The 25,447-nt window shown below is 54.5% G+C and overlaps 1 protein-coding gene across 1 annotated transcript; it reads left to right on the top strand.

Annotated features, from left to right (window-relative positions):
* gtpbp2b (GTP binding protein 2b) lies at positions 1-25,444 on the top strand. Its single transcript, XM_052024947.1, has 12 exons — positions 1-382; positions 6,160-6,186; positions 12,551-12,735; positions 12,915-13,023; positions 13,801-13,998; positions 14,811-14,985; positions 16,007-16,226; positions 17,343-17,478; positions 18,065-18,123; positions 21,694-21,865; positions 22,178-22,342; positions 24,765-25,444. Exons 1-12 carry the CDS (start codon positions 47-49, stop codon positions 24,915-24,917), a joined length of 1,935 nt encoding a protein of 644 aa, XP_051880907.1. The 5' UTR covers positions 1-46; the 3' UTR covers positions 24,918-25,444.
* Positions 25,445-25,447: the final 3 nt, after the last annotated feature.

Below are 25,447 nucleotides of genomic sequence, written 5' to 3' on the forward strand. Positions count from 1 at the left end.
ACGGTGGGCGACGGTTGGGGTTTGGGCGGCGCGCGGGCCTGTTGCCATGGAGCCGCTGGTGAGCGAGCTGTTCGGGGGCGGCCCGGGCCCCGCGGCAGGGGCAGGGGCGGCGGGCGGGACCCCGGGGACGGGCCCGGCCCGCGGCTCCGGCCGCTCCTCGGCTCCCGGCCGGGCTGCAGCGGGACGCGGCCCCGGCCCGGCGCGGGGGGCCTCCGGCCGCGGGCCCTCCTCGGCCCCCGTCCCGGGCTCCGGCCCGGCCGGCGCCGCCACCGTCTCCGGTCCGCCGCCGAGGAGCAAGGGCAGCGCGGCGCCCAAAGCCGGACACAAGAAGCCGAAGGGACGGCCCCGGGGCCGCAACAACCCGCCCTTCCTCCCGCCCGAGGTGAGCGACGGCCGGGGGGGACAGCGGGGTAAAGGCGGAGGGAGGGACGGAGGGGGGGTGAGGGGGGAGTGGGGGGGTGAGGGGGGAGTGATGGGGGTGAGTGGGGGGGTGAGGGGGGTGTGACAGAGTGATGCGGGGTGAGGGGGGTGTGATGGGGGGTGAGGGGGAGTGGGGGGGTGAGGGGAGTGTGACAGAGTGACGCGGAGTGATGGGGGGTGAGGGGGGAGTGGGGGGGTGAGGGGGGAGTGGGGGGGTGAGGGGGGTGTGACAGAGTGATGCGGGGTGAGGGGGGTGTGATGAGGGGGGAGTGGGGGGGTGAGGGGGGTGTGACAGAGTGACGCGGAGTGATGGGGGTGAGGGGGGAGTGGGGGGTGAGGGGGGTGTGACAGAGTGACGCGGAGTGATGGGGGGTGAGGGGGGTGTGACGGGGTGAGGGGGGAGTGATGGGGGGTGAGGGGGGTGTGAGAGTGACGCGGAGTGATGGGGGGTGAGGGGGAGTGATGGGGGTGAGGGGGTGTGACAGAGTGATGGGGGGTGAGGGGGGAGTGATGGGGGGTGAGGGGGGAGTGGGGGGGTGAGGGGGGTGTGATGGGGGGTGAGGGGGGAGTGGGGGGGTGAGGGGGGTGTGACAGAGTGACGCGGAGTGATGGGGGGTGAGGGGGGAGGGGGGTGTGACAGTGACGCGGGGTGAGGGGGGAGTGATGGGGGGGTGAGGGGGGTGTGACAGTGACGCGGAGTGATGGGGGGTGAGGGGGGAGTGGGGGGGTGTGACAGAGTGACGCGGAGTGAGGGGGGAGTGATGGGGGTGAGGGGTGTGTGACAGAGTGACGCGGAGTGATGGGGGGTGAGGGGGGAGTGATGGGGAGGGGGGTGTGACAGAGTGACGCGGGGTGAGGGGGGAGTGATGGGGGTGAGGGGGGAGTGATGGGGGTGAGGGGGGTGTGACAGTGATGAGTGATGGGGGGTGAGGGGGGAGTGGGGGGGTGAGGGGGGTGTGACAGAGTGATGCGGGGTGAGGGGGGTGTGATGGGGGGGTGAGGGGGGAGTGGGGGGGTGAGGGGGGTGTGACAGAGTGACGCGGAGTGATGGGGGGTGAGGGGGGAGTGGGGGGGTGAGGGGGTGTGATAGAGTGATGCGGAGTGATGCGAGGTGATGGGGGGTGAGGGGGGAGTGATGGGGGGTGAGGGGGGTGTGACAGAGTGACGCGGAGTGATGGGGGTGAGGGGGGAGTGATGGGGGGTGAGGGGGGTGTGACAGAGTGATGGGGGTGAGGGGGGAGTGATGGGTGAGGGGGGAGTGGGGGGGTGAGGGGGGTGTGACAGAGTGATGCGGGGTGAGGGGGGTGTGATGGGGGGTGAGGGGGGAGTGGGGGGGTGAGGGGGGTGTGACAGAGTGACGCGGAGTGATTGGGGGTGAGGGGGGAGTGGGGGGGTGAGGGGGTGTGACAGAGTGACGCGGAGTGATGGGGGGTGAGGGGGGAGTGATGGGGGTGAGGGGGGTGTGACAGTGACGCGGAGTGAGGGGGGAGTGGGGGGGTGTGACAGAGTGACGCGGAGTGAGGGGGGAGTGATGGGGGGTGAGGGGGGAGTGGGGGGGTGAGGGGTGTGTGACAGAGTGACGCGGAGTGATGGGGGTGAGGGGGGAGTGATGGGTGAGGGGGGAGTGGGGGGGTGAGGGGGGTGTGACAGAGTGACGCGGAGTGATGGGGGGGTGAGGGGGGAGTGGGGGGGTGAGGGGGAGTGACAGAGTGACGCGGAGTAATGGGGGGTGAGGGGGGAGTGGGGAGGTGAGGGGGGTGTGACAGAGTGACGCGGAGTGAGGGGGGAGTGATGGGGGGTGAGGGGGGAGTGGGGGGGTGAGGGGTGTGTGACAGAGTGACGCGGAGTGATGGGGGTGAGGGGGAGTGATGGGTGAGGGGGGAGTGGGGGGGTGAGGGGGGTGTGACAGAGTGACGCGGAGTGATGGGGGTGAGGGGGGAGTGGGGGGGTGAGGGGGAGTGGGGAGGTGAGGGGGGTGTGACAGAGTGACGCGGAGTGAGGGGGGAGTGATGGGGGGTGAGGGGGGAGTGGGGGGTGAGGTGGGTGTGACAGAGTGACGCGGAGTGATGGGGGGTGAGGGGGGTGTGACAGAGTGACGCGGAGTGATGGGGGGTGAGGGGGGAGTGATGGGGGTGAGGGGAGTGGGGGGGTGAGGGGGGTGTGACAGAGTGACGCGGAGTGATGGGGGTGAGGGGGGAGTGATGGGGGGGTGAAGGGGGAGTGGGGGGGTGAGGGGGGTGTGACAGAGTGACGGGGAGTGGGGCGGAGTGACGGACTGACAGGAGAGGGGAGTGTGGTGGGGGTGATGGGGAGTGTGGTGGGGGTGATGGGGAGTGTGGTGGGTGATGGGGAGTCATGGTGGGGTGAGGGGGGAGTGATGGAGTGAGGGGGAGTGGGGGCGGAGTGACACTGGAGTGTGGGGAGTGACCAGTTGGGTAGGGGAAGTGGGAGGGAGAGGGTAGTGATGGGGTTGAGTAACCCTGGCGGGGTGGGGTAGTGACCGGTGGTGAGTGCGGACTGTGTCTCAGGGCTTGGACTGTGCCTAGGGGATGGGGGGAGGGTATCTGAGGAGGGAGGGGCAGCCAGGGTGAGTGAGATCGGGGTAGGGTTTGTGTCACCCAATGTGGAGGGGGTGGTGTCCTGGCCAGGACTGTGCCCATTGGGGGCCATGTCCTGAGATTGGGTGAGGGTGGGTTTCGATCTGTGGGGATGCGGCCGGTGCACCGATTGGTAAAGGATCCTTAAACAGTGACAACTGTGAGGGGGGATGTTTGGGACTGGGTGAGGTAGCTTGGCTGAGGGGTGGGGACCTGTAGGTGAGTCAGGATGCCAAGGAGCAAAGCAAGTTGTGAAAGCAAAACAAACAGCAGCTAGTGGCTAGAAAAATATTTGTGGAGCAAACTCCAGGGCACTGTGTCCAATAGACAGCCGCATCGGTGGATGAGTTAGACGCACAAACAATGATAAGTAAGTGTGATCTTAGTTCTATTGCACTTATTTGGACTGCAGAGTGACCAAAGGGAGAAGCGAATATTCCAGGGTATTCAATATTTAGGAGGGACAGGCAATAAGGAAAAGGTGGTGAAGTGATGCTGTTCATCGAGTTGTTGTATAGGATGTTGCACAGATTAGTGTGGGGGTTGGTTACAAACCTCTGTATTGTAGTGACGATATAGAGCAAAATGCAAGTAGGGGAAGTAGAGGGCAGGAAGGGATTGTGCAACATGAAAGAGATTCCTACAAAAGAGTGACATAATAGGATGGAAATTTATATTGTTTGAATGTGATGTAGTTCAATCTGACGTCGGGATTTTCAATATAAACAGTGAAGGTATGAGGGGGAGAATAGCTGGGGTTGTTTGGACGTACAATGGCAGGCGTTCACAGAAAGAATAGTCACACTCCCATTTTCCAGAACACTCGGGACTTGAGTGGGGGATTAGCAGATCTGTGGGCTATTGAATGTTAGTGCAGCCAGTTCATTGCTTAAAAACGTTACACATTATTATAACACATTTTCCAGTGAACCTGTTAAGTTTAAAGGGAGTGCAGAAAATGGGGCCCTGGTGGGGTTAGGGGAAGAAGGGGCCCCGGTGGGGTTGGGGGGGGGTGCCAGTGAGGTTAGGGGAGGTCCCGGTGGGGTTGGGGGGAGAAGGGGCACCAATGAGGTTGGGGGGGTGTCCTGGTGAGGTTAGGGGGAGTTGCAGGGTCCCAGTGAGGTTGGGGGGGGTGGGGCGCGGGGTCCCGGTGAGGGGGGGGGTGGGCGTGGGGTCCCGGTGAGGTTGGGGGGGGCGGGGTCCCAGTGAGGTTGGGGGGGGGGGTTGTGCTGGGTCCCGGTGAGGTTAGGGGGGCTGCTGGTGAGGTTAGAGGGGCACAGGACCCAGTGAGCCAGGAACTGAACTATGGAGATTTCCAAGTAATTGGATACCGGATAATCCAGTTTTACTGTCCATGATTTGCAACAAAAGTCCCTTGCCTTAAGGCACAACGTCACAGCAGGAAGAGTGATTCAGCTGTGGACTACAGGGCAAACTGAAGGTTGTGTTACATGGAAGGAAGAGGCTGGTAGTTTCTTACTAGTACTGGTGATTTTTTGCCAATAACTTCCCTACCACTGATGTCGGATTCACCAGCCTGTAATCGCCTGGCTGATGACTGCTGCCCTTCTTGAAGAAAGGAACCACAGAGGAAAGGTTAAGAGGGATATGGGCCAAACGCAGGCAAGTGGGACTGGCTTAGCTGGACATCTTGGCCAGCATGACGAGTTGGGCCGAAGGGCCTGATTCCATGCTGTGTGTTTGCTGTCCTCCAGTCATCCCACAGCAGCCTGGCATACATCTCATCAGGCCCTGGGGATTCATCCAGCACTGAGACATCAGAATCAGGTTTATTATCACTGACTTAGGTGGCGTGAAATGCATTGTTCTGCAGCAGCTGTACAGTGCAAGACATAAAATTACCATAAATTACAAAAATAAAGAATGCAAAGCAAAAAGAACTATTAAGTTCCCCTCCCTGAATTCCCTCACCACAATGCCCTTCTCCTTAGCGAACTCAGAAGTAAGAGCTCACAACGTCCTGTGACCCCACACGCAGCTTGCCCTTTTGGCCTCTAATTCAGCAGCTTCAGGTTGCCACCACTTTGCGTTTGGTGCTTCAGTTTCAGTTTGTTTCATGCCTGCTAACCACTGGTATGTAGAGCGATTGTTACCTGGAAACCCTGTCGCTGTTTATTCACCCTCCCCATCTTGGCAACTTCAGATTCACTGGATTTCCCAGTTGTGATGAATGGTCCTGACTGGAAGCATTGACTCTGATTCTCTCTCCACAGGTGCAGCCTGACCTGCTGAATGTTTGCTGCATTCTGTCTTCATTTTGGGTTTTTTTCCTGCTACTGCTTCCGGCTTCCCCGAGTGCTTAATGCTGCTATAAGGTGTCCCTGGCACCCATGTAATCGGGGGCAGTGGCACCCATGAGCTGTGTTTGTCAGGGCCGTGGCAGTAAGAACCAGCCCCTGCCATGGTCTGACAAGGCTCACTGATCCCACCCTGCGAGGCGGGACTGCTGCTCGGGTTGGCCACAGTGTCCCGGCCTGTTGATCACCACCATCCCATCGGAATCTCTGGGTAGGGAATCATTGGGGAGGGCGTGAATCCCAGCACTTCAAATCCTCAAGGTTTCAGTCTCTGGGACAGTTGGAGTCAGTTGTTCAAAGGCAGCTCCACGTGGGTAGTGAAGGCTGGTCCTGTCTGCAGGAATGAGTAATCTGCTTTGTTACAAAACTGGAAATAAATATGTAAACTGAACTTTTGGAAATGACTCTCATCCTTTCAAATAGGGAATTAGTGAGGTTCACGTCTGCTCATAGTCCTCTGGCCATTGTGACTGCACACCAGCCATTTCTTTGCTGTTGCCCTGGTTCCCCACCCTCTTCTCCTTTAGTATTTGCTGCAGAGAGAGAGGCTGCGCTTCAGTAACCCAGCAGCGCCCTGTTTGCTGTTAACTTAATACAGTCCTTGCTCAACCTGTGTAATGAATGCCATGCACAGCTCGGTGTCTGTGTGAGCTGGGTCTGGAGGCCTCTGCTGCTGCTGTTTTGGGTGAACCTCACTGGTCCCTTTGAATATTCCACATCGAGCCTGCTGTGTGGAAGTAGTTACTGTGGTAGTGTCTGTACTCGGGGGTTTTGGTGTCAGTGCTCAGTGTGGTGATGTATTCACGCTGTCCTTCTCTTTACAGGCAGAAGAAGGAAACATTGAGTACAAGGTGAGCTGGCCGGCATCTCCACTCCAGAGGCTGAGAGCTTCGGCACTGGTTGATAATGCACCGTGTAATGATTCCATTCAAACACACAATTCTTTTATGGGACTTAACAGGGTAGATGCACAATTGGTGTCCCTGGCTGGCCTCTCCAGAACCAGGCTCAGAGTCTCCAAACAAGAGCTCAGCCATTCAGGGCAGAGATGAGAAGAAACTTCACCCAGAAGGTGGTGAATCTTTCAAATTCTTCACCAGGAGGGCTGTGGCAGCTCAGTGATCGATAGAATTTTAGGTTCAAAGGGAATCAAATATGGGGATAGGGCAAGAAAATGGTGCTGGGAACATGGGAGGGCACAAGGAGCCGAATGGCCTACCATTTGTCTTCCAAGTCTGGCTGTTCCAACTTGAAGAAAGTCTGTTGGTGTGTAGCAGAGCCGTGAGCAGCCTGTATGGTGCGGTGAATGTGCGTAGGACTTGTAGTCTTCCTGTTCTTTCAGCTGTGGGAAGGGTAAGTTAGTGCTCACGGGCTCTGCCTTTGCTTTCCCTCTTTCCCCCATCCTCTGCTTACCGCTGTGAAAGCCTGGGCTGATTTGGAGGGAAACAAGAATTGCATCCTCTGCTCTCTGTAGCTGTAGCGTGCAGTACCCAGCTCCCTGTCAGATCCTGCACCACCTCTAAATTGTCAGACCACACCACCAGTTGTGAACCTGATCAAACCATTCTGCACCATATTCATCATCCAGTGAGGGAGCTCCAGGTCTCACTGGTCCGAAGCACATGGGCAGTTCTGAACAGGATCGCAATGGGATGTGGGTTATCTGGTCTGCTTAATGCACAAGTCCCTGATCCAACATCTTGCCCTTCATGCAGCTCCATATATAAATGTTGCCTCAGCTATATACATGAAGAAGCGTAGAACACTACAGCACAGTGCAGGCCCTTCGGCCCACCATGTGCTGACATCTTATCCTGCTCTCAGATCTATCTAACCCTTCCCTCCTACACACCCCTCCATTTCTCTATCATTCATTTGGCTATCTAAGAGTCTCTTAAATGTCCCTAATGTATCTGCCCCCACGCACCCACCACTCTCTGTGTAAAAAAAAAACTTAACTCTGACATCACCCTTGTACCTTTCTCCAATTACCTTAAAATTATGCACCCTCGTGTTAGCTATTTTCGCCCTGGGGAAAAGTCTCTGACTGTCCACACGATCTATGCCTCTTATCATCTTGTACACCTCTATCGAGTCACCTCTCATCATCCTCTCCAAAGAGAAAAGCCCTAGCTCATTCGACGTATCCTCATAAGACATGCTCTCCAATCCAGGCAGCATCCTGGTAAATCTCCTCTGCACCCTCTCTAAAGCTTCCATATCCTTCCTATAATGAGGTGACCAGAACTGAACACAATACTTCAATTGTGGTCTAACCAGAGTTCTATAGAGCTGCAACATTTACCTCCTGCTCTTGAACTCAATACCCTGAGTAATGAAGGCCTACACTCCATACGCTTCTTAACAACCCTATTGACCTGTGGGGCAACCTTGAGGAATCTATGGATGTGGACCCCAAGATCACTCTGTTCCTCCACACTGCTAAGAGTCCTGCCATTAACCCTGTATTCTGCCTTCAAATTCGATCTCCCGAAGTGTATCACGTCACACTTTTCTGGGTTGAACTCCATCTGCCACTTCTCAGCCCAGCGCTGCATTCTATCAATGTCCTGTTGTAATCCACAGCAACCTTCTACACTATCCACAACACCACCAACCTTTGTGTCATCTGCAAACTTACTAACCCACCCTTCCACATCCTCATCCAAGTCATTTATAAAAAATCACAAAGAGCAGGGGTTCCAGAACAGATCCCTGTGGAACACCACTGGTCACTGACCTCCGGGCAGAATATGCTCCATCTACCACCACCCTCTATGGTCTTCTATGGGTGAGCTAATTCTGAATCCACACAGCCAAGTTTCCCTGGATCCCATGCCTCCTGACTTTCAGAATGAGCCTTCCATAAAGAACCTTATCAAATGCCTTAAGTCCATGTACACCACATCCACTGCTTTACCTTCATCAATGTGCTTTGTCACATCCTCAAAGAATTCAATCATGCTCGTGAGGCACGACCTGCCCCTCACAAAGCCATGCTGACTGTCCCTAATCAGCCTATGCTTCTCCAAATGCCAATAGATCCTGTCTCTAAGACTGTTCTCCAGTAATTTGCCCACCACTGAAGTAAGACTCAGTGGTCTATAATTGCCAGGGAATTAAAACCTTTCTTCACCTGTTGTATCACATTAACCCTGGCATGTACATGTCTGCCCAGACACCATGACCATTTCTGTGATGTAGGCCAACTCCACCCTGTGGATTTCCTCGACCAGACTGTCACTCCCTTGAAACCCGTCTCATCCCATTCCTGATCAGCCTTTCTCCTCCTGCTCCGCCACATGAACACAACACTCCAAGCTCACTCATCACCCCTGCTCTTGCTGTCTTGCACTGGCTCCAAGTTTAGAAAATCCTTGAATTTAAACTGGAGACACAAGAGACTGGAATCTGGAGCAACAAACAAACTGCTGGAGGAACTGGACAGTCAGTGTTTTGGGTTGAGGTGAAAGGCCTTGACCTGAAACAGTGACTGTCCATTTCACTCTGCAGTTGCTGCCTGATCCACTGAGCTCTTCCAGCAGTTTGGTGTTTTGTTTGAATTTAAGATATCTTGTGGTCTCTCCCCTCCTTATCACAGTCTTCATTCTGGCCTACCTGTTTCATTGCTACTTGTGTCCAAGATCTCTGCCCTCCATCAGGATGTGTGCAGCATCTCCTCCATGTCCTGGACCTTGCACTAGGGAGGTAACACATCATCTGGAACTAGTTCTACAACTACAGAGGTGTCTCTGCTCCTGTGATCTTTTTCCTCCCTTGCTGAACAGCATGGCTATGGTCTTGGCTCTGGCTGCACTGACTCCAGGAGACCTCTCCACCATCAGAATTGGATACTGGTTGGAGAGTAAGGTGCCCTGGGGTTCCCTGAACTACTGGCCTGCTCCCTGCCTGTGCACACTGCTCTATAAGTGGTCCGTCTACCTGCGGAAGTTGAGGGTAGGGGTTAATGTATTTTGCAACATGTAAAAGGACAGAGTTGGAAAATGCACAGCCGAGAGGAGAGGCCATTTGGCCCATTGTTTCCAGGCCAGTCAAGATTTGGCTCATTTAGATTATTCTACATCCCAACTCTCATTCCATAGCCCTGTAGCTTATGGCTCTCTGTAAGTACCTGGGAACACTTCAAATGTGATGGGTTTCTGCTTCCACCACCATTTCAGGCGGTGCACTCTAGGCCCAGCTACCACTTGGCTGGAAACATTTTTCTCTGCTGCCTCTAATGCTTCCAGAACTTTAAGCTGTGACCCCTAGTGACTGATCCCTCTGCCAAGAAGGTGCGAGGTGACATAATTAGTTAAGTCTGCAAATGACACCAGAATTGGTGAAGAAGTTTACGCAGGATCTAGACCAACTGGGAAAGTGAGCAAGGGAACGGCAGAAGGAATTGAACTCGGACAAGTGTGAAGTGGTGCATTTTTGGAAGTTAAACCAGGACAGGACTTGCACAGTGAACGGCAGGGCCCTGGGGAGTGTGGTAGGACAGAGAGACCTGGGGGTAAGGTACATGGTTCCCTGGAAGTGGTGACACCGGTGGACGGGGTGGTGAGGAAGGCATATTGCATGCTGGCCTTCATCAGTCACAGTATTGAGTTCAGCAGTTGGTACATCATTTTACGATTGTTCAAAATCATTGGTTAGCCTGCGCAGTATATTGTGGGTAGTTCTGGTCACCACACTACGGGAAAGATGTGATTAAGTTGGAGTGGGTACAGAAAAGATTCACAAGGATGTTTCCTGGATTGGAGGGCTTGGGTTATAAGGAGAGATGGGAAAAGGCTGGGTCTGTTTTGCCCGGACCGGGGGCATTGTCAAGGTGACGTGACAGAGGTATATCAAATGATGCAAGGCACAGACAGGGTAGATCACCAGTGTCTGTTTCCCAGGGTAGGGTGTTTAAAGCTAGAGGGCACGGTTGAAGGTGAGAGGGAAGAGGTTTAAAGGGGACCTGAGGGGTAAATATTTCACACAGAGTAGTTGGTGTCGGAGATGAGGTGGTGGAGGCAGGAACAGTAAGAACATTAAGCCATCGGGACAGGTACATGAATGAGCAGGGCACTGAGCGATACGGAATGAATGCAGGCAGGTGTGATGGTCAGCACAGACAGGGTGGGCCGAAGGGCCTGTACCTATGCTGTACACCTCTGATTCACCATGTTCAACGTACACCTCAATTAAATCTCCCCTCAATCTTTATACACGCACTCTCTCTCTTCCCAGACTGGTTCATCTGACCTCTTAACTAAATTTTCCAGTCCCAACAACTTCCTTATAAGCAACAATCTATCTGCTGGAGGAACTCAGCGGGTCAAGCAATGTCTGTGGGGGGGAATTGCCGACCCTGCATCAGGAGTTCCTTGCAAGTCTCCCCTGCACCCTCTCTGGTGCAGTTGCATCCTACCTACAGAGTGGTGAACGGACTGTGCCCAGTGGGTGTGAATGAATAAAATTTGACTGTTTCTATCTCCCCTGTTTATCATTGTGACAGCAGGTGCAAAGTATTCATTCAGAGCTATATACATTTTCCTACATGTTGGTCTCTAAAAAGACTCATTGTTATGGTTTGATTTTATCTGCCAGTGTTTTGCACACACTCTCCGCCTTCCTCATTTCCTGATTAATTCAGTCAAGTCAAGTTTATTGTCATCTTCACAAGTCCATGTGTGCACAGGTGCAATGAAAAACTTGCTTGCAGCAGCATCACAGCCGCATAGCATCAGATACACAACATTCACAAGAAAAACATAAATTAAACATAAAGTATACCCAATGTTTACAAGAAAGAACACAATTGGAACTAAAAAACAAAGTCCATTTTAGTGCAAAGTGGTCATAGTGCTGCTAAACTGTAGTGATTAGGGTTTTGCCAGTTGGTTCAAGAACCGAATGGTTGAAGGGAAGTAGCTGTTCCTGAACCTGGTGGTGTGGGGACTTCAGGCTTCTGTACCTCCTGCCCGATGGGATCTGTGAGAAGCTGGCAGGGCATGGATGGTGGGGATCTTTGATAGATGTTGCCTTCTTGAGGCAGCACCTCCTGTAGATACCACCAACAGTGGGGAGGGATGTGCCCGTGATGTACTGGGCTGAGTCCACTACTCTCTGCAGCTTCTTCTGTTCCTGCGCATTCGAATTGCCGTCCCAGACTGTGATGCAACCAGTCAGGATATTTGAACAGTACATCTATAGAAATTTGTCAGTGTTTGGTGACAAGCCGAACCTCCTAAAAAAAAAAGTAAAGACACTGGTGTGCCATCCTTGTGATTGCATCTATGTGCTGGGCCCAGGACAGGTGACCCAGCAATTTAAAGCTGCTGACTATCTCCACCGCCGATCCCCCACTGTAAACTGACACATGTTCACCCTCCTTCCCCTTCCTGAAGTCAACAATCAGCTCTTCAGTTTTACTGACGTTGAGTGAGAGGTGGTTGTTGCACAACTGCCACCCCTCCTTTCTGCAGTGTTGGGCCCAGGGTATCTGTTATAAGCCATCTTTGTTTTGCTTTAATCCTGTTTCTCGAGATTAGCAACCTCTGATCTTTTAATGGCTCACCATTTCTCCATGAATACCTGCCAGTGCTCTGGCACTGATTTCCCCTTGCTGTCTGCCTTTGCTGAGTGCCTCCTCCTTGCACTTAAGCTGTCAACTCTTTCACTTGTCAAGGTACATCTCCTAAACTGTCTCCATTCACCCTCTCTTTTGTTAGGCATGCAGCACTCTTGAATCCATTTCAAAAATTCTGTGCCTTCTCTACCTTTCCTACTGCCATTGTCCCTGTTTATGTTGGGGTAGATGAAATCCGCTGTTACTATGGTAGTTATTTCTCCCTTCTCTGAACTGCTCTCCCTCTGACTGCCTTTTGTACAGTCCCAGTGGTGTGGCTTCCCCATTTTTTGTTTCTCATTTCAACCCATGTGGCCTGTTGAGGTTGGGATGACGGCTGTGGAGGTCGAGTTGGGTCAGGAGAGAGAGGGGCGATTGGTGTACCGGGTTGGAGTGGCTGTGCAGAGAGCTGGGATGGGTAACAGGGATTGATGTGTGCTGGTGGGATGGTTTATGCCAGTGTACCATCCGTAGGGTGGGCTTGTAGTGGTGATCGAATTGTTGTACGTGGGGATCTTGCAGCTGAATTGGGGTGAATGATTGCGCCCCTCCATGTGTCTCTCATTGCCCTAGTAACAGATGCTCTGTCTCCTCAGCTGAAGTTGGTCAACCCTTCGCAGTACCGCTTCGAGCACCTGGTCACGCAGATGAAGTGGCGCCTTCAGGAGGGCCGCGGTGAGGCCGTGTACCAGATCGGGGTGGAGGACAATGGTCTGCTGGTGGGGTTGTCTGAGGATGAGCTAAAGGCTTCGCTCAAGACCCTGCGCAGGATGGCAGAGAAGTAAGTATGCTCGTCTTCATAACCTTCCTTGAGGCGGCCGAGCAGGGGAGGGTACTGGGATCCCGTCTCTGTGTGTGTGAGCCCACCACAGAGCTCTGTCCGCCGCAGTGTTGACTGGGCCTGGCCTCTGCACGCGCACACTGGCCTGCCGTGTCTGAGGTGCATTCGTTTGTGCGCAGGGTCGGAGCTGACATCACGATCCTACGGGAATGCAACGTGGCGTATGATGTGGACTCGCCCAGACGGATAGCTGAAGTCCTGATTCGGAAAGTTCCTGATGACCAGCAGGTATGGGCCAGAGTTAGTCTCCTCGTTCTCCCAGGTACCACTGAATCGCAGTGCCTAGAGGGAGTGTTGGAGTTGGTCAAAGGCTGTGTGGGAGCTCACCCTCTGCATGTCCCTGACACCTGAGCTCTCCCCTGACTGCCAGGTCCGGTGCAGGGGATCCCTTGGCGATGAACTCCCACTCACAAGGTGCTGAGCTGCCGGAGACAGATGGAGCAAGGGTTAGCTGACTGTCGAAGGCTTGGGGGTGAGCATAATGTGTAGAGAGATGCTGGGCGCACTGTAACACCAAGTGTTGGAGGGCTGAGCCTGACCCAGTGCCACAACCTGCTGGGGTTCGTGCAGAGGGCCTCAGCCGATGTCCACGGATGCAGAAAATCCGAAACAAAGTGGTGGAAGAACTGGGCAGTGTCCGTGGGGAGAGAAACCGAGTTCCCTTTTCAGATCAAGCACACGTCATCCACCAGAGTGGGAAAAGTGTGAAAACACAAGTGTGTTTCTCTCCCCACAGACGCTGCCTGACCTGCCGAGTGCTTCTGCCATCTGGGCCCTGGATTATTAGTCAAGGACTTTCCCACCGCACCACTGCCTCTGTTACTCTGGCACTGTTTGGCCTTCAAAGGGTTGGCACGGGTGGGATGGGCCGAATGGTACGATTGCTGGTTGTGACGTTGCTGTCGGGGAAAGCAGTGGGAGGTGTTCTGAGGGGGAGGGGAGGGGGGTGATGCAGAGCCCTGCAGGGGTGGGGAGGTGTAACCTCTGCTCTGCCCTCCTCTACAGTTCCTTGACCTGCGAGTGGCAGTTCTGGGGAACGCGGACTCTGGGAAGTCGACACTGCTGGGGGTCCTGACACAAGGCGAGTTGGACAACGGGCGTGGCAGGGCACGGCTCAACCTCTTCAGGCACCTGCACGAAATCCAGTCGGGGCGAACATCCAGCATCAGCTTCGAGATCCTGGGATTCAACAGCAAGGGAGAGGTATGCTTTCGAGCTGTGATCCCCTCCCTGCCTGGCCTGACCTGCAGCGGGACAGTGCTGGGAGTAACCTGCCTTCGCCATCCTGCCAGGGTTTGTGGCCAAGAGCGAGGCTGGAGTTGGGCTGATGGGACGGCCCTTGCTGTGCCGGTTTGGATGGGTGGGCTGGCCAGTGGGCAAGGTTCAGGAGGGTCCCAGGGAGGTCGAGGGACCTGCAGGGGCGGAGAGTGAGTCTGCTCAGGGCAGTCCCACCTCGCGGATATGTTCCACCCTGACGGGGAAGGGCAGGGACAATGGACTGAATGGCCTTCTCGCTTTGTGCTGTTGGCTTGCTCATACAGCACGGAAACAGGCCCTTCGGCCCAACTCGTCCATGCTGACTAAGTTGTCTACCTGGGCTGGTCCCATTTGGCCCATGTCCCTGTCCATGTACCTGTCCAGGTTTCTTTTACTCCGAGCACATGGTCATCCAGCACAGAAACAGGCCCTTTGGCCCACCCTGTCCATGCCGAGCATCAAGTGCCATTTCCCGGCACTTGGTCAGTAGCCTTCTCTGTCTCAGCGATTGACGTGCTGCTCCAGATACTCCAGTGCTGAGGGAGTGGCTGCCTCCACCACCCCCTCGGGCAGTGTGTTGCAGGTTCCAAGCACCCAGGCAGGTGGCGGCGAATGGAGATGGGGTATCACACCCTGGCTCCGTCCCCAGTGGTGCAGTTCCCAGTACTGAGATTCTCATAGACTGGAGCGTCGGGTGTGTGGGTTGGGCTCAGGCTGAGCTCTCTGTGGCCTGACGTGCTGCTCTCCCTCCCCTGAAGGTGGTAAATTACAGCGGCTCACGGACTGCAGAGATCATCTGTGAAAGTGCCTCCAAAATGATCACCTTCATCGACCTGGCAGGGCACCACAAATACCTGAAGACCACCATCTTTGGCCTCACCAGCTACTGCCCGGACTTTGCCATGCTTGTCGTCAGTGCCAACACTGGCATAGGTATGTCTTCCAAATGTGGACCGGGGGAGCGAGCTGAGTCAGTGCTGGGCACCGGGTGTAATCACTGGCTCCTGATCCTTGTCAAACAACCCCTTCTGTGTAGGGCCCTCTGCATGAGGGCTTGGTCTGTGGAACTAACGTCAAAAGCTTTCCCCAGGACTGACGGACTGGCAGTGGGACCTGCTTCAGGTACTGTCCTTGGGCAGTTTCCAGCTCTGCTCTCCCGGGATTGGACCTGTCGCCAGTTCCCAGGACCCTCGGCACCGGGGTATCACACCATGGATCACTGGAGAGTGAGCAGGGCTTCGTTCCCAGTTGTGGAGCTCCCAGTATTGAGATCTGCATAGACTGGAGCATTCAGTGTGTGGGGCTTGTTTCCCACTGAATGTACCTGGGTCAGGCTCAGGCTGAGCTCTCTGTGGTCTATCCCCCGCCTCACCTCGGCTGCTGGGACCACTGGTTGTCCACGCGCCCCGTGACACAGCTCAGCGCTCAGTATCTGGAGATACAGCCAAGGGGGCCTTACCGGGGCTGCTGATTGTGAGTCTGAGCCACAACCAACTGAAGCTCTGCTGCTAACCCCTGCCCCTAGAGTAGGCGAGACTTGCCAGCATCCTGTCATAGGGTCACACAGCACAGAAACAGGCCCTTCGGCCCACCATGTCCATGCTGACCATCACAGACACATCTACACTACCCTGTTTACCAGCCTTTGCTCTGTAGCCTTCCATGCCTCAGTGATTCAAGTGCTCGTCTAGATACTTAAATGGTGGAGGCAGAGACTCTCACACGTCCCCTCCAAACTCCAGCTATTGAACCCCCATTTCCCCTCTGAACCTCTTGCTCCTGTCCTTAAACCTGTATAGCTCTGCTCTGGGGAAGCGTTTCCTGCTACCTGCCCTGTCTTTGTTCTCGTAATGTACAGCTCTGTCAGGTCGCCTCTCACACCTGGCTCGGTAGCGGGTGACTAAGTCTCTGCAACTTCTGCTCAGTGACCCTCTGCCGTCTCTTGCGCCCATAGCTGGCACCACCCGGGAGCACCTGGGCTTGGCCATGGCCCTCAAGGTTCCCTTCTTCATTGTGATCAGTAAAGTGGACCTGTGTACCAAGAGCACCATCGACCGCACCGTCAGGCAGCTGGAGGCCGTCCTGAAGCAGCCGGGGTGTAACAAGGTGCCGCTGCTGGTGTCGAACAGCGATGACGCAGTAACGGCCGCCCAGCAGTTTGCCCAGTCGCCCAGGTAATGTGTCGGCCCATCCCCCGGGGGTTTAACACAGGGCCCTACCTCAGCTGGTCGGGCTCAGAGCGTCAGTCCTTGGGTACAGGGACTCACTGGGGTCTCCGGGTCAGCTACTGGAGATGGAGGGGTTCCAGTGGGTGGGAGGGATGGTCCACGTGGCCAATAAATCCAGTCGTGAACTCCGACGTGGCGCTGCCCTCTGAGGGGGCAGAGACGGATGGTACTGATCTTTACTCCTTCCTCTCCCCGAGCTCACCAGGAGTCCCCTCAAACACATCGGTACCATCTGTCTCTGCCCCCTGCAGTGCCCCTCATGACCACTGGTTGTTCCAGAGCATGAGACGGCACAGAGTTGATGGGCAGAGTGGCCTGTAACTTCCATCTGGGTCAGGTGGGGTCACTACCAGTACTCCAGAGGATGGTCTGGTGATGAGCTGTAACCGCAGCACCTCAGTTGAGGAGCTTCTGTCTGGGGAATGTAACCAAACCCTGGTCTGGGTGGTGGTGAGGGTGAAGCCACAGCGGCAGTGGGGGGGGATGCTGTGTTTGCCCCCACCCTGGGGTGTACGTGACTCCGCGTACTTCATCCCAAGCTGCCTGGGGTGGGTGATGGCTGGCTCAGCGCTGGTCCCCTGGCTCAGTCGGTGGATGGATACCTGTGGTCAGTGTTGGAATGGAGGAAGTGTGGGGTAGGTGAATGGCCAGAGACACAGGCTGGGGTGGAATCATTGTCCTCGCCCAACTCATGCCCCTGACTAGAAGAGGGGCCTCCGTGTGAACGTGGGAGTGACGGTGCCGCCCCCACCCCTGACCCAGCCTGTGCCTCACACCCTGTATACACAGTGCCCGTTCGTTGCTGGCATGAGGCGAGGTGGACCTGGGTCTTGGGGAGAGCCAGGCCTGAGCGAGGCGTGCCCAACTCCTGCCCCTTTCCCCAGGAGGATCCGGGCCACCCCTCTCTCTCAGCTGAGGTGGGATGAGCAATGGTCGGGGGACTCTGCCTCACCGACTGGCCTGTGACTCCTTCACCGCCGGTGAGCTGTGGCGATGTGAGAGGCCCGGGAGCGGTGACAGGAATGCAGCATGTGTTGGTAATGCCCTGTTTGTTCTGTTTAGCATCACTCCAATCTTCACACTGTCCAGTGTGAATGGGGTAAACTTGGACCTGCTGAAGGTTTTCCTCAATGTGCTGCCTCCACTGACCAACAGTAAGGAGCAGGAGGAGCTCATGCAGCAGCTGACTGAGTTTCAGGTAAAGTGAGAGACCAGAATCACTGCGTTCTGTGGCCACCGTAAAGGGCAGGGCTCATGTCTGTAACCCTCGGCAACCTTCGTACACAGCAAGTGTGAAGATGGCCAGATTGGTCCCAGGCAGTCAGTTGATGCTTGAAATAGCAGAAGGTGCAGGCAAAGATGCCCCGAGAGCGTTGCAGCACTCTGTTGGTGCCACGTGCTTGGGGGCTGTGGCCCCAGCGTACCTTTCCCCCGATGCCTGCACACGGCCCTCCCCTGCCCTGGTGCGTAGCTGGGGTGTGCCTGGTCCCATGGGGCTTTCTCTGTATGAGATTGTGGATCAGCCGGCTCCCTGCGCGCTGCTCTTGTGTTCACAGCACCAACAATGCGAACACTCGGCCAGAGGGCTCAGGAACCTCTCCCTGTGGCCTCTTCAGTTAGTGTGCTGGCAGGGTTAGGAGGAGAGGCCTCGGGAGACGGGTAGGGGAGGTGTGCCCATGTCTGGGGTTGGACGTGGAGGTGATGTGAGGATGGGGGAGTCGTGCTTTGATGGATTGCAATGCTGTGAGTTTAGTGTAATTGTTGGTTGTTCCCGGTCTGTTCAGGTGGATGAGATCTATTCTGTCCCTGACGTGGGGACAGTTGTCGGTGGGACTCTGTACAGGTAAGAACGATGGGGGCTTCTCTCTGCACCTCTCTCCTTCTGTGTTTCAGTGCAAGGAACCAGGAGCAGCAACTTCTTGCAGCGGTGGAGTGGGGTCAGTTCTTCACTGTGTCGCGGAGAGGTGCAGGCTGACTCGGTGGGAAAGGCAGGAATTCCCGGGGTGGTGGGGAGCGGGGCGTGAGCACACTGGCAGGGTGGTCCGCACTCGGGGACAGCGTAGGAGGAGGCCCTTCGGGGTATTGACTCTGTGCCAGTAATCCAACCCACAGCCCATCCATTCCTCCCCTTCGGCAGTTGTCCTGCTCCCTCGCGAATGCTGAGCCATTGAACCGTGGTTCCGGAGGACTGGAGGGTCGCAAATGTAGTTCCGCTGTATAAGAAAGGAGGGAGGCAGCATAAAGGAAATTACTCACCTATTAGTCTGACGTCAGTGGTGGGAAAGTTATTGGAATCTTTTCTCAAGGATGGGGTTACGGAATTCCTAGAGGTGCAAGGCAAGATAGGTCCTAGCCAACATGGTTTCGTGAAGGGAAGATCCTGCCTGACCAACCTATTGGAGTTTTTTGAGGAAATCACAGTTAGGGTGGATAAGGGAGAGGCGGTAGATGTTGTGTATTTAGACCTTCAAAAGGCCTTCGACAAAGTGCCGCACAAGAGACTGATTAATAAGATGAGAGGTCATGGAATTACAGGTAGGATAACAGAATGGGTGGAGCATTGGCTGGTTGGCAGGAAGCAAAGGGTGGGAATAAAAGGATCCTGTTCTGGTTGGCTACCGGTTACTAGTGGTGTTCCGCAGGGGTCGGTGTTGGGGCCGCTTCTTCTTACCCTGTACATTAACGATTTGGATGATGGAGTAAATGGTTTTGTGGCTAAGTTTGCGGATGACACCAAGATAGGTGGAGGAGTAGGGAGTATTGAGGAGACAGGAAGGTTGCAGAGAGACCTAGACAGTTTAGGGGAATGGGCAAGGAAATGGCAGATGAGATTCAATGTTGAGAAATGTGCAGTTGTACACTTTGGAAACAGAAATAAACGGGCAGATTATTATCTAGAAGGGGAGAAAATTCAAAGTACAGAAGTACAAAGGGACTTGGGGGTACTTGTGCAGGATACCCTGAAGGTTAACCACCAGGTCGGATCGGTGGTAAAGAAAGCGAATGCTATGGTGGCATTCATTTCGAGAGGTATAGTGTATAAAAGTAAGGAAGTGTTGATGAGGCTCTGCGGGGTACTAGTGAGGCCTCATTTGAAATACTGTGTACAGTTTTGGGCCCCATATCTTAGGAAGGATGTGCTGATGTTGGAGAGGGTTCAGAGGAGATTTACGAGGATGATTCCCGGAATGAAAGGACTTACATATGATGAGTGTTTGTCGGCTCTTGGACTGTACTCACTGGAGTACAGAAGAATGAGAGGGGACCTCATAGAAACACTTAAAATGCTGAAAGGACTGAACAGAGTAGATGTGGCAAAGCTGTTTCCCTTGGTGGGTGAGTCCAGGACCAGAGGGCACAATCTTAGAATTAGAGGGTACAGGTTTAAAATAGAGATGAGGAGAAATTTCTTTAGCCAGAGGGTGGTTAAATTGTGGAATTCCTTGCCAGGTACAGCAGTGGAGGCCAGATCATTGGAGGTGTTCAAGGAGGAGATAGATAGATATCTAAATAGTTGGGGTATCAAGGGATATGGGGATAAGGCCAGAAATTGGGATTAGAATAGTTTTTTTTTCTTCTTCCTCCCCCCATTTCTCATTTTTTCCCTTTTCCTTGAAGCAGACTCGATGGGCCGAATGGCCTGCTTCTGCTCCTGCTCCCTTGTCTTGTGATCTTGTGAACCAGCCTCCACTGCTTCCCCTGACGGTGCCCCCCATCACCTGATGGTGCCCTCCGGACCCCCCACCCACCCCCTGACAGTGCCCTCCAGATCCCCCCCCCGCATAAAGATCCTTTCCTCTGTCACTTTTGGCTGTTTTGCTGGTCCCTCTTGGGTATTTGACCCTCACCCTTCCGTCCCTCAGAACCCCAGATACATTCCATCTGGGCCAGTCCCCTACTCCCTCCTCTCTGCACTCTCAGCAGCTAGTGATTCCCATGTTGGAGGAGGCCATTCTGTCCAACAGGTCCATGCCTCCTCCCAGCAGAGTAACCCCATCACTCCCTGGGCCATGTTCTCTCGGAGACACTCATTCACACCCCTTTAATTCATATGCAACTTGTCTACACTAAGGATGGATTTACAGAGGTCCATTAACTACCAACCCGCACGTTGTTGGGATGTGGGAGGAAATGTACACGGTCACAGGGAGAATGTGCGAACTCCACACAGGCAGTGCCCGAGGTGGGGTGGGCACCGTGAGGCAGCCTCTCTACCTGCATCCAGAACCACAGCATCATTTGCTGAGACTGGCGCAGAGTCTGCAGAGAGAGAATAGAAACGGGAAACACCAGAGACACTCGGGTCAGGCAGCATCTCACTGCAGACACGCTCTGTCTCATTTCCTTTGTGGCTCGCCCTCTCTGCACCTGGAGCACCCAGCACACACTCAACCAGAGGAATGGCTTCCTTCTGCTCAGAGACGTTCTAATTGTAAACGTCTTCTCCGTGGATTGTCACCTTGTCGTGGTGGAGAAGCTTGTGTGGTCCTGAGATCCCGAGAGCGATGCCGTCTGGAGCTATGCTCCTGGTAGGGTCACCCATGGCGGTAAGGTCGATGGTGAGGTCCCTGACAGAGAACAATCCAACCAAGACCTCAACGGTGGAGCAGGCGGACAAAGTTACTTCGAACTCAACAGCTGTGAAGGCGGATGAAGGCTGCAACAAACCCATCGGCTCCAATCATCATGGTTTCCATTGCCATTGGGATCAGTTGGTTGATTTGTGAAGTATCGTGTGCTTTTTGTAGTGCGACATCGAGTACACGTTAAACAAATCCACGCACAGGCTACTGTGGGCTACTTCTCAAGTCTCTCTTCGATCGGGGGAGGGCGACGGGAGCAGGCAATGTGATGGCTGGAAGCTCCTGGTCAAGAACCCGCACGAAAGCATAAGCCACTTGAAAGCCCATAAATAGATGATTGGAACGAAGACCATCATCCTTGACCTCGAGGGATAGCCACGGTGACGATGAATTCTAAACGTGAACATGAGGGAGTTAGAATGGGAGTAGCTCTTTGCAAAAGTAAGTCTACACCTGCACAGTGAGAAGCATTCAAAGGAGAAATGGCAAGAGTTCAAGGGCAGCATGTACCTGGCAGGGGTAACAGGTTCAGGGAACCCTGGATGGCAAGGGTTATTGAGGGTTGGGTAAAGAGAAAGAAGGAGGCGTGGGAACTACTGATGGGCGAGGGATGACAGGAGCATAAAGGACGTTGGAAGGTGGAGTGGGGTCACAAATTGCTGGCAGACAGGATTTAGGTAAATCCTACAGGTTCTCCAGCCATGGGTGCAGAGTCTGCCTCCTGCGGTGTGACTCCAAGTGAGGGGAGGAATAGTTTTCCACTGCTGGTTTGCCCAGGGTTGCCCTCAGTATCTAAGGTTGAATGAGTGTGATTTTGGTCTCTTCCCCAGCGGCATCTGCAGAGAGGGCGAGCAGTTGGTGGTGGGTCCCACGGACAGCGGGCAATTCCTCCCACTGAAGGTGTGCAGCATCCAGCGAAACCGGTCAGCCTGCCGCGTGCTGAGGGCAGGGCAGGCAGCCACTCTGGCCTTGGGCAACTTCGACAGGGCCCTGCTGCGTAAGGTGGGTGCCTGCTCTGTCACGCGCCGGTCTGAGACAGGCAGCGGTGCAGCCGCTGTGCACTGCTCGGTCAACAGCATGGTAGCACGGGGGAGAGGGGCCAAACAGCCTCCTGTTGCAAGGCTGCATGGGGAGCCAGAGGGAGGGGCGGGCACGGGAGCTGGGGGGAGGGGTGGGTGCAGGGAGCTGGAGGGAGGTGGGGCACTGGGACTGGGCCGGGGGGTGAGGACCCAGGGTGTCCCCGTGCCCACTGGGACTGCCCTGTGCCCGAGGGTGTGGAGCTGGCACGGAGGATGTGATGAACTGTGTCTGCAGGGCATGGTGATGGTGAGCCTGGAGATGCAGCCGACCGTCAGCTCCCTCTTCGAATCCGAGATTGTGCTACTGTTCCACGCAAAGACCTTCCGCAGGGGCTTCCAGGTGACAGTGCACGTGGGCAACGTACGGCAGACCGCCATCGTGGAGCTGATCCACGGCAAGGTGAGTGTGTGTGGCCTCGGCTCCCAGTCCCCCGCCATCCTCTGACCCAACCTCCCTCCCCACGGGGCGGGCTCTCCGTCTCCCCCAGGTGTGTGTGTGGCCTCAGCTCCCCCTCCATCCTCTGACCCAACCTCCCTCCCCACGGGGCGGGCTCTCCGTCTGTCCCCAGGTGTGTGTGTGGCCTCAGCTCCCCCTCCATCCTCTGACCCAACCTCCCTCCCCACGGGGCGGGCTCTCCGTCTGCCCAAGGTGTGTGTGTGGCCTCAGCTCCCCCTCTATCCTCTGACCCAACCTCCCTCCCCATGGGGCGGGCTCTCTGTCTGCCCAAGGTGCACCCAGCCACATGCACCACAGAAACAGGCCCTTCAGCCCAACCTGTCCACACAGACCAAGGTGCCTTCCTGGACTGGTCACATTTGGCCCATATCCTCTAAATCTTTCCTATCCATATCCCAATTCTTTTTAAAATTGTATGTGTACCCCTCTCTACTACTTCCTCTGCTCTGCACACCCACCACCCTCTGTGTGGAAAAAGTTGCCCCTCAGGTCCCCATTAAACCTTTCCCCTCTCACTTTAAACCTGTGCCCTCTAGTTTTAGACTCCCCTACCTGGGGGAAAACACTTGACCATTCACTTTACCTGCACCCCTCATGATTTTATAAACCCAATAAGGTCACCCCTCAGCCTCCTCCACTCCAGGGAAAACAGTCCCAGCCTGTCCATCCTCTCCTTCTAGCTCGAGCCCTCCAGTCCCGGCAACATCCTCATGAATCTTTGCTACACCCTCCCTACCTTAATCACATCCTTCCTGTAGGTTGGCAACTAGAACTACAACACATTCTGATCAGTGACTTGTACAGCTGTAGTGTACGGTCCCAACTCCTGTACTCAGTGCCCTGACCGATGAATGCAAGTGTGCCATTGGGCTTCTTCACCACTCTATCTACCTGTGTCACCACCTTCAGAGAAGTATGTACTTCCTAGATCTCTGTTCTACACCACTCTCTTGGGCTCTCCCATTTACTGTGCAAGTCCTGCCCTGGTTTATCTTCCCAAAATGCATCACTTCTCACTGGTCCGAGTTAAACTCCATCTGCCGTTCCTCGGCCCACTTCCCCAGCTGGTCTCCATCCTGCTGTAACCTTGGACACCTTCACCGCCCAGCACACCGACAGTTCTGGTGTTGTCTGCAGCTTCATTTCATCCAAAGCATTAAATATCAATGACAAACAGCAGCGGACCCAGCACCGGTCCCTGCAGCACACTGCTGCTCACGGGTCTCCTGTCTGGAAAACCACCCCTCTGCCTCCTTCCACCTGGGTCCCACATGATCTCACCTTCTGGACCAGCCTACCACACAGGTCCCATAGACAGCATCTACTGCCCTGCCCTTGTCAATCCTCTTGGTCAACTCTTCAACAAAAATCTATGAGATATGATTTCCCCCACACAAAGCTATGCTGACTGTCCCTGATGAGTCATTGCCTTTCCAAATGCAGGTCGATCCTGTCTCTCAGTCCCCTCCAGTAACTTTCCCACCACTGATGTCAGGCTCACCGGCCTGTAGTTCCCTGGTTTGTCCTTGCTGCCCGTCTTAAATAAAGACACAACATTTGCCACCCTCTAGTCTTCTGCTGCCCGTCTTAAATAAAGACACAACATTTGCCACCCTCTAGTCTTCTGCTGCCCGTCTTAAATAAAGACACAACATTTGCCACCCTCTAGTCTTCTGCTGCCCGTCTTAAATAAAGACACAACATTTACCACCCTCTAGTCTTCTGGTGCCTCACCCGTGGACAATGATGGTACAAATCTCTCTGCCAGGGCCAAGCATTTTCTTCCCCACCTTCCCACAATGTCCTGGGAAACACTTTCTCCATAATCTTCTCCATGATAAATACAGATGGGAAGTATTCATTAACATCTTGCCCATCTTCTAGGGCTCATTGATCCCTAATGGAGACACTGATCCATAAGGGCCCTATTCTCACTATTGTTACCCTTTTGCTCTTAATATACTTAAAGAATCTCTTAGGATTCTCTTTGGATCACTGGATAATCCCCTAGGAATATCCTGTCTAAATACAACAAAGCAACCCCGCGCACCCCCCCCCCCCCCGTACCCCCAAACACTGAGCTGCCAGTCCTGCCTGTCCCTCCACCATGTTTTGGTACCAGCTACAACACCCCAGTGCCATGTACTGATTCTTGCCCTGAGTTCACCCACAGGGCTTCTTGCATTAAAATAGTTTATTCTCTCAGACTTTCCTTGCTCCCTGCCCTGCCCATTGAACATGCTTGCTTTAACTTGTATATTTCCATCAACATTCCCATCTGGCAGATGACTGCTTTGGGTCCCACCCAGTACCAGACTAGTTTCTCTGTTCCCTCCCTCTGACACCTGGCTGGTACCTGTTGCAGGAGGAGCTGAGGACGGGGGAGAAGGCAGTTGTGCGGTTCCGATTTATCAAACACCCGGAGTATCTGAAGGTGGGCGCCAAGCTGCTGTTCCGTGAAGGAGTGACGAAGGGCATTGGCCATGTTACCAAGGTCATACCTGAGCAGAAGTGCTGAAAGATCCTGGGATCATCGTGCCCTGCTGTTCTGTAGAACCCAGCACCCATTAAGTGGCCAAACCTGAACACTGTGACCATGTGTCCTTGTCGGATGAGTCTGCTCCTCCTGATTCACTGAGTGGTTTTAAATCCGAGTGCAGGTCATCACGGTGTTTGTGAAGGCCTGATTGTTAGCTTTGTTGCCCCAGGTGTGTGAGGGGATGGTGTGGAGGGAGCTTCAGTGTCTCTAACCTTATTAATTTTATTTCAAAATATTTTATTCATGAAAATTCTAAAATATATAAATACAGTGTACGCCAGTCAACAGTTTTAAAATAATGTACTTCTGATGACAGCATTGGTACATCAGTTTTTGTGCTCTCCATGCCTAGGAGGCAGTTTTAGTTGGGCTGGGGTATGCCTGGAGGACGTGCTTGGATGTATGATATAGGTCATGGTATGTATATTGTTTCTGTATATAGGGGTGTACAGCGATGTTTGCTTTGAATTAAAGCTTTTTTTTGTGATGGAATGTTGGTGCGTTCAATG

This window comes from Pristis pectinata, chromosome 10 (assembly GCF_009764475.1).
Source record: "Pristis pectinata isolate sPriPec2 chromosome 10, sPriPec2.1.pri, whole genome shotgun sequence".
NCBI lineage: Eukaryota > Metazoa > Chordata > Chondrichthyes > Rhinopristiformes > Pristidae > Pristis > Pristis pectinata.

Bases quoted from the DNA above. Each gene is read 5' to 3' on its own strand.
- gtpbp2b (XM_052024947.1), top strand. From the start codon at position 47: ATGGAGCCGCTGGTGAGCGAGCTGTTCGGGGGCGGCCCGGGCCCCGCG. The intron at 14,986-16,006 runs GTATGTCTTCCA...TTGCGCCCATAG, and splicing joins CAGTGCCAACACTGGCATAG to CTGGCACCACCCGGGAGCAC. The intron at 16,227-17,342 runs GTAATGTGTCGG...TGTTCTGTTTAG, and splicing joins CAGTTTGCCCAGTCGCCCAG to CATCACTCCAATCTTCACAC.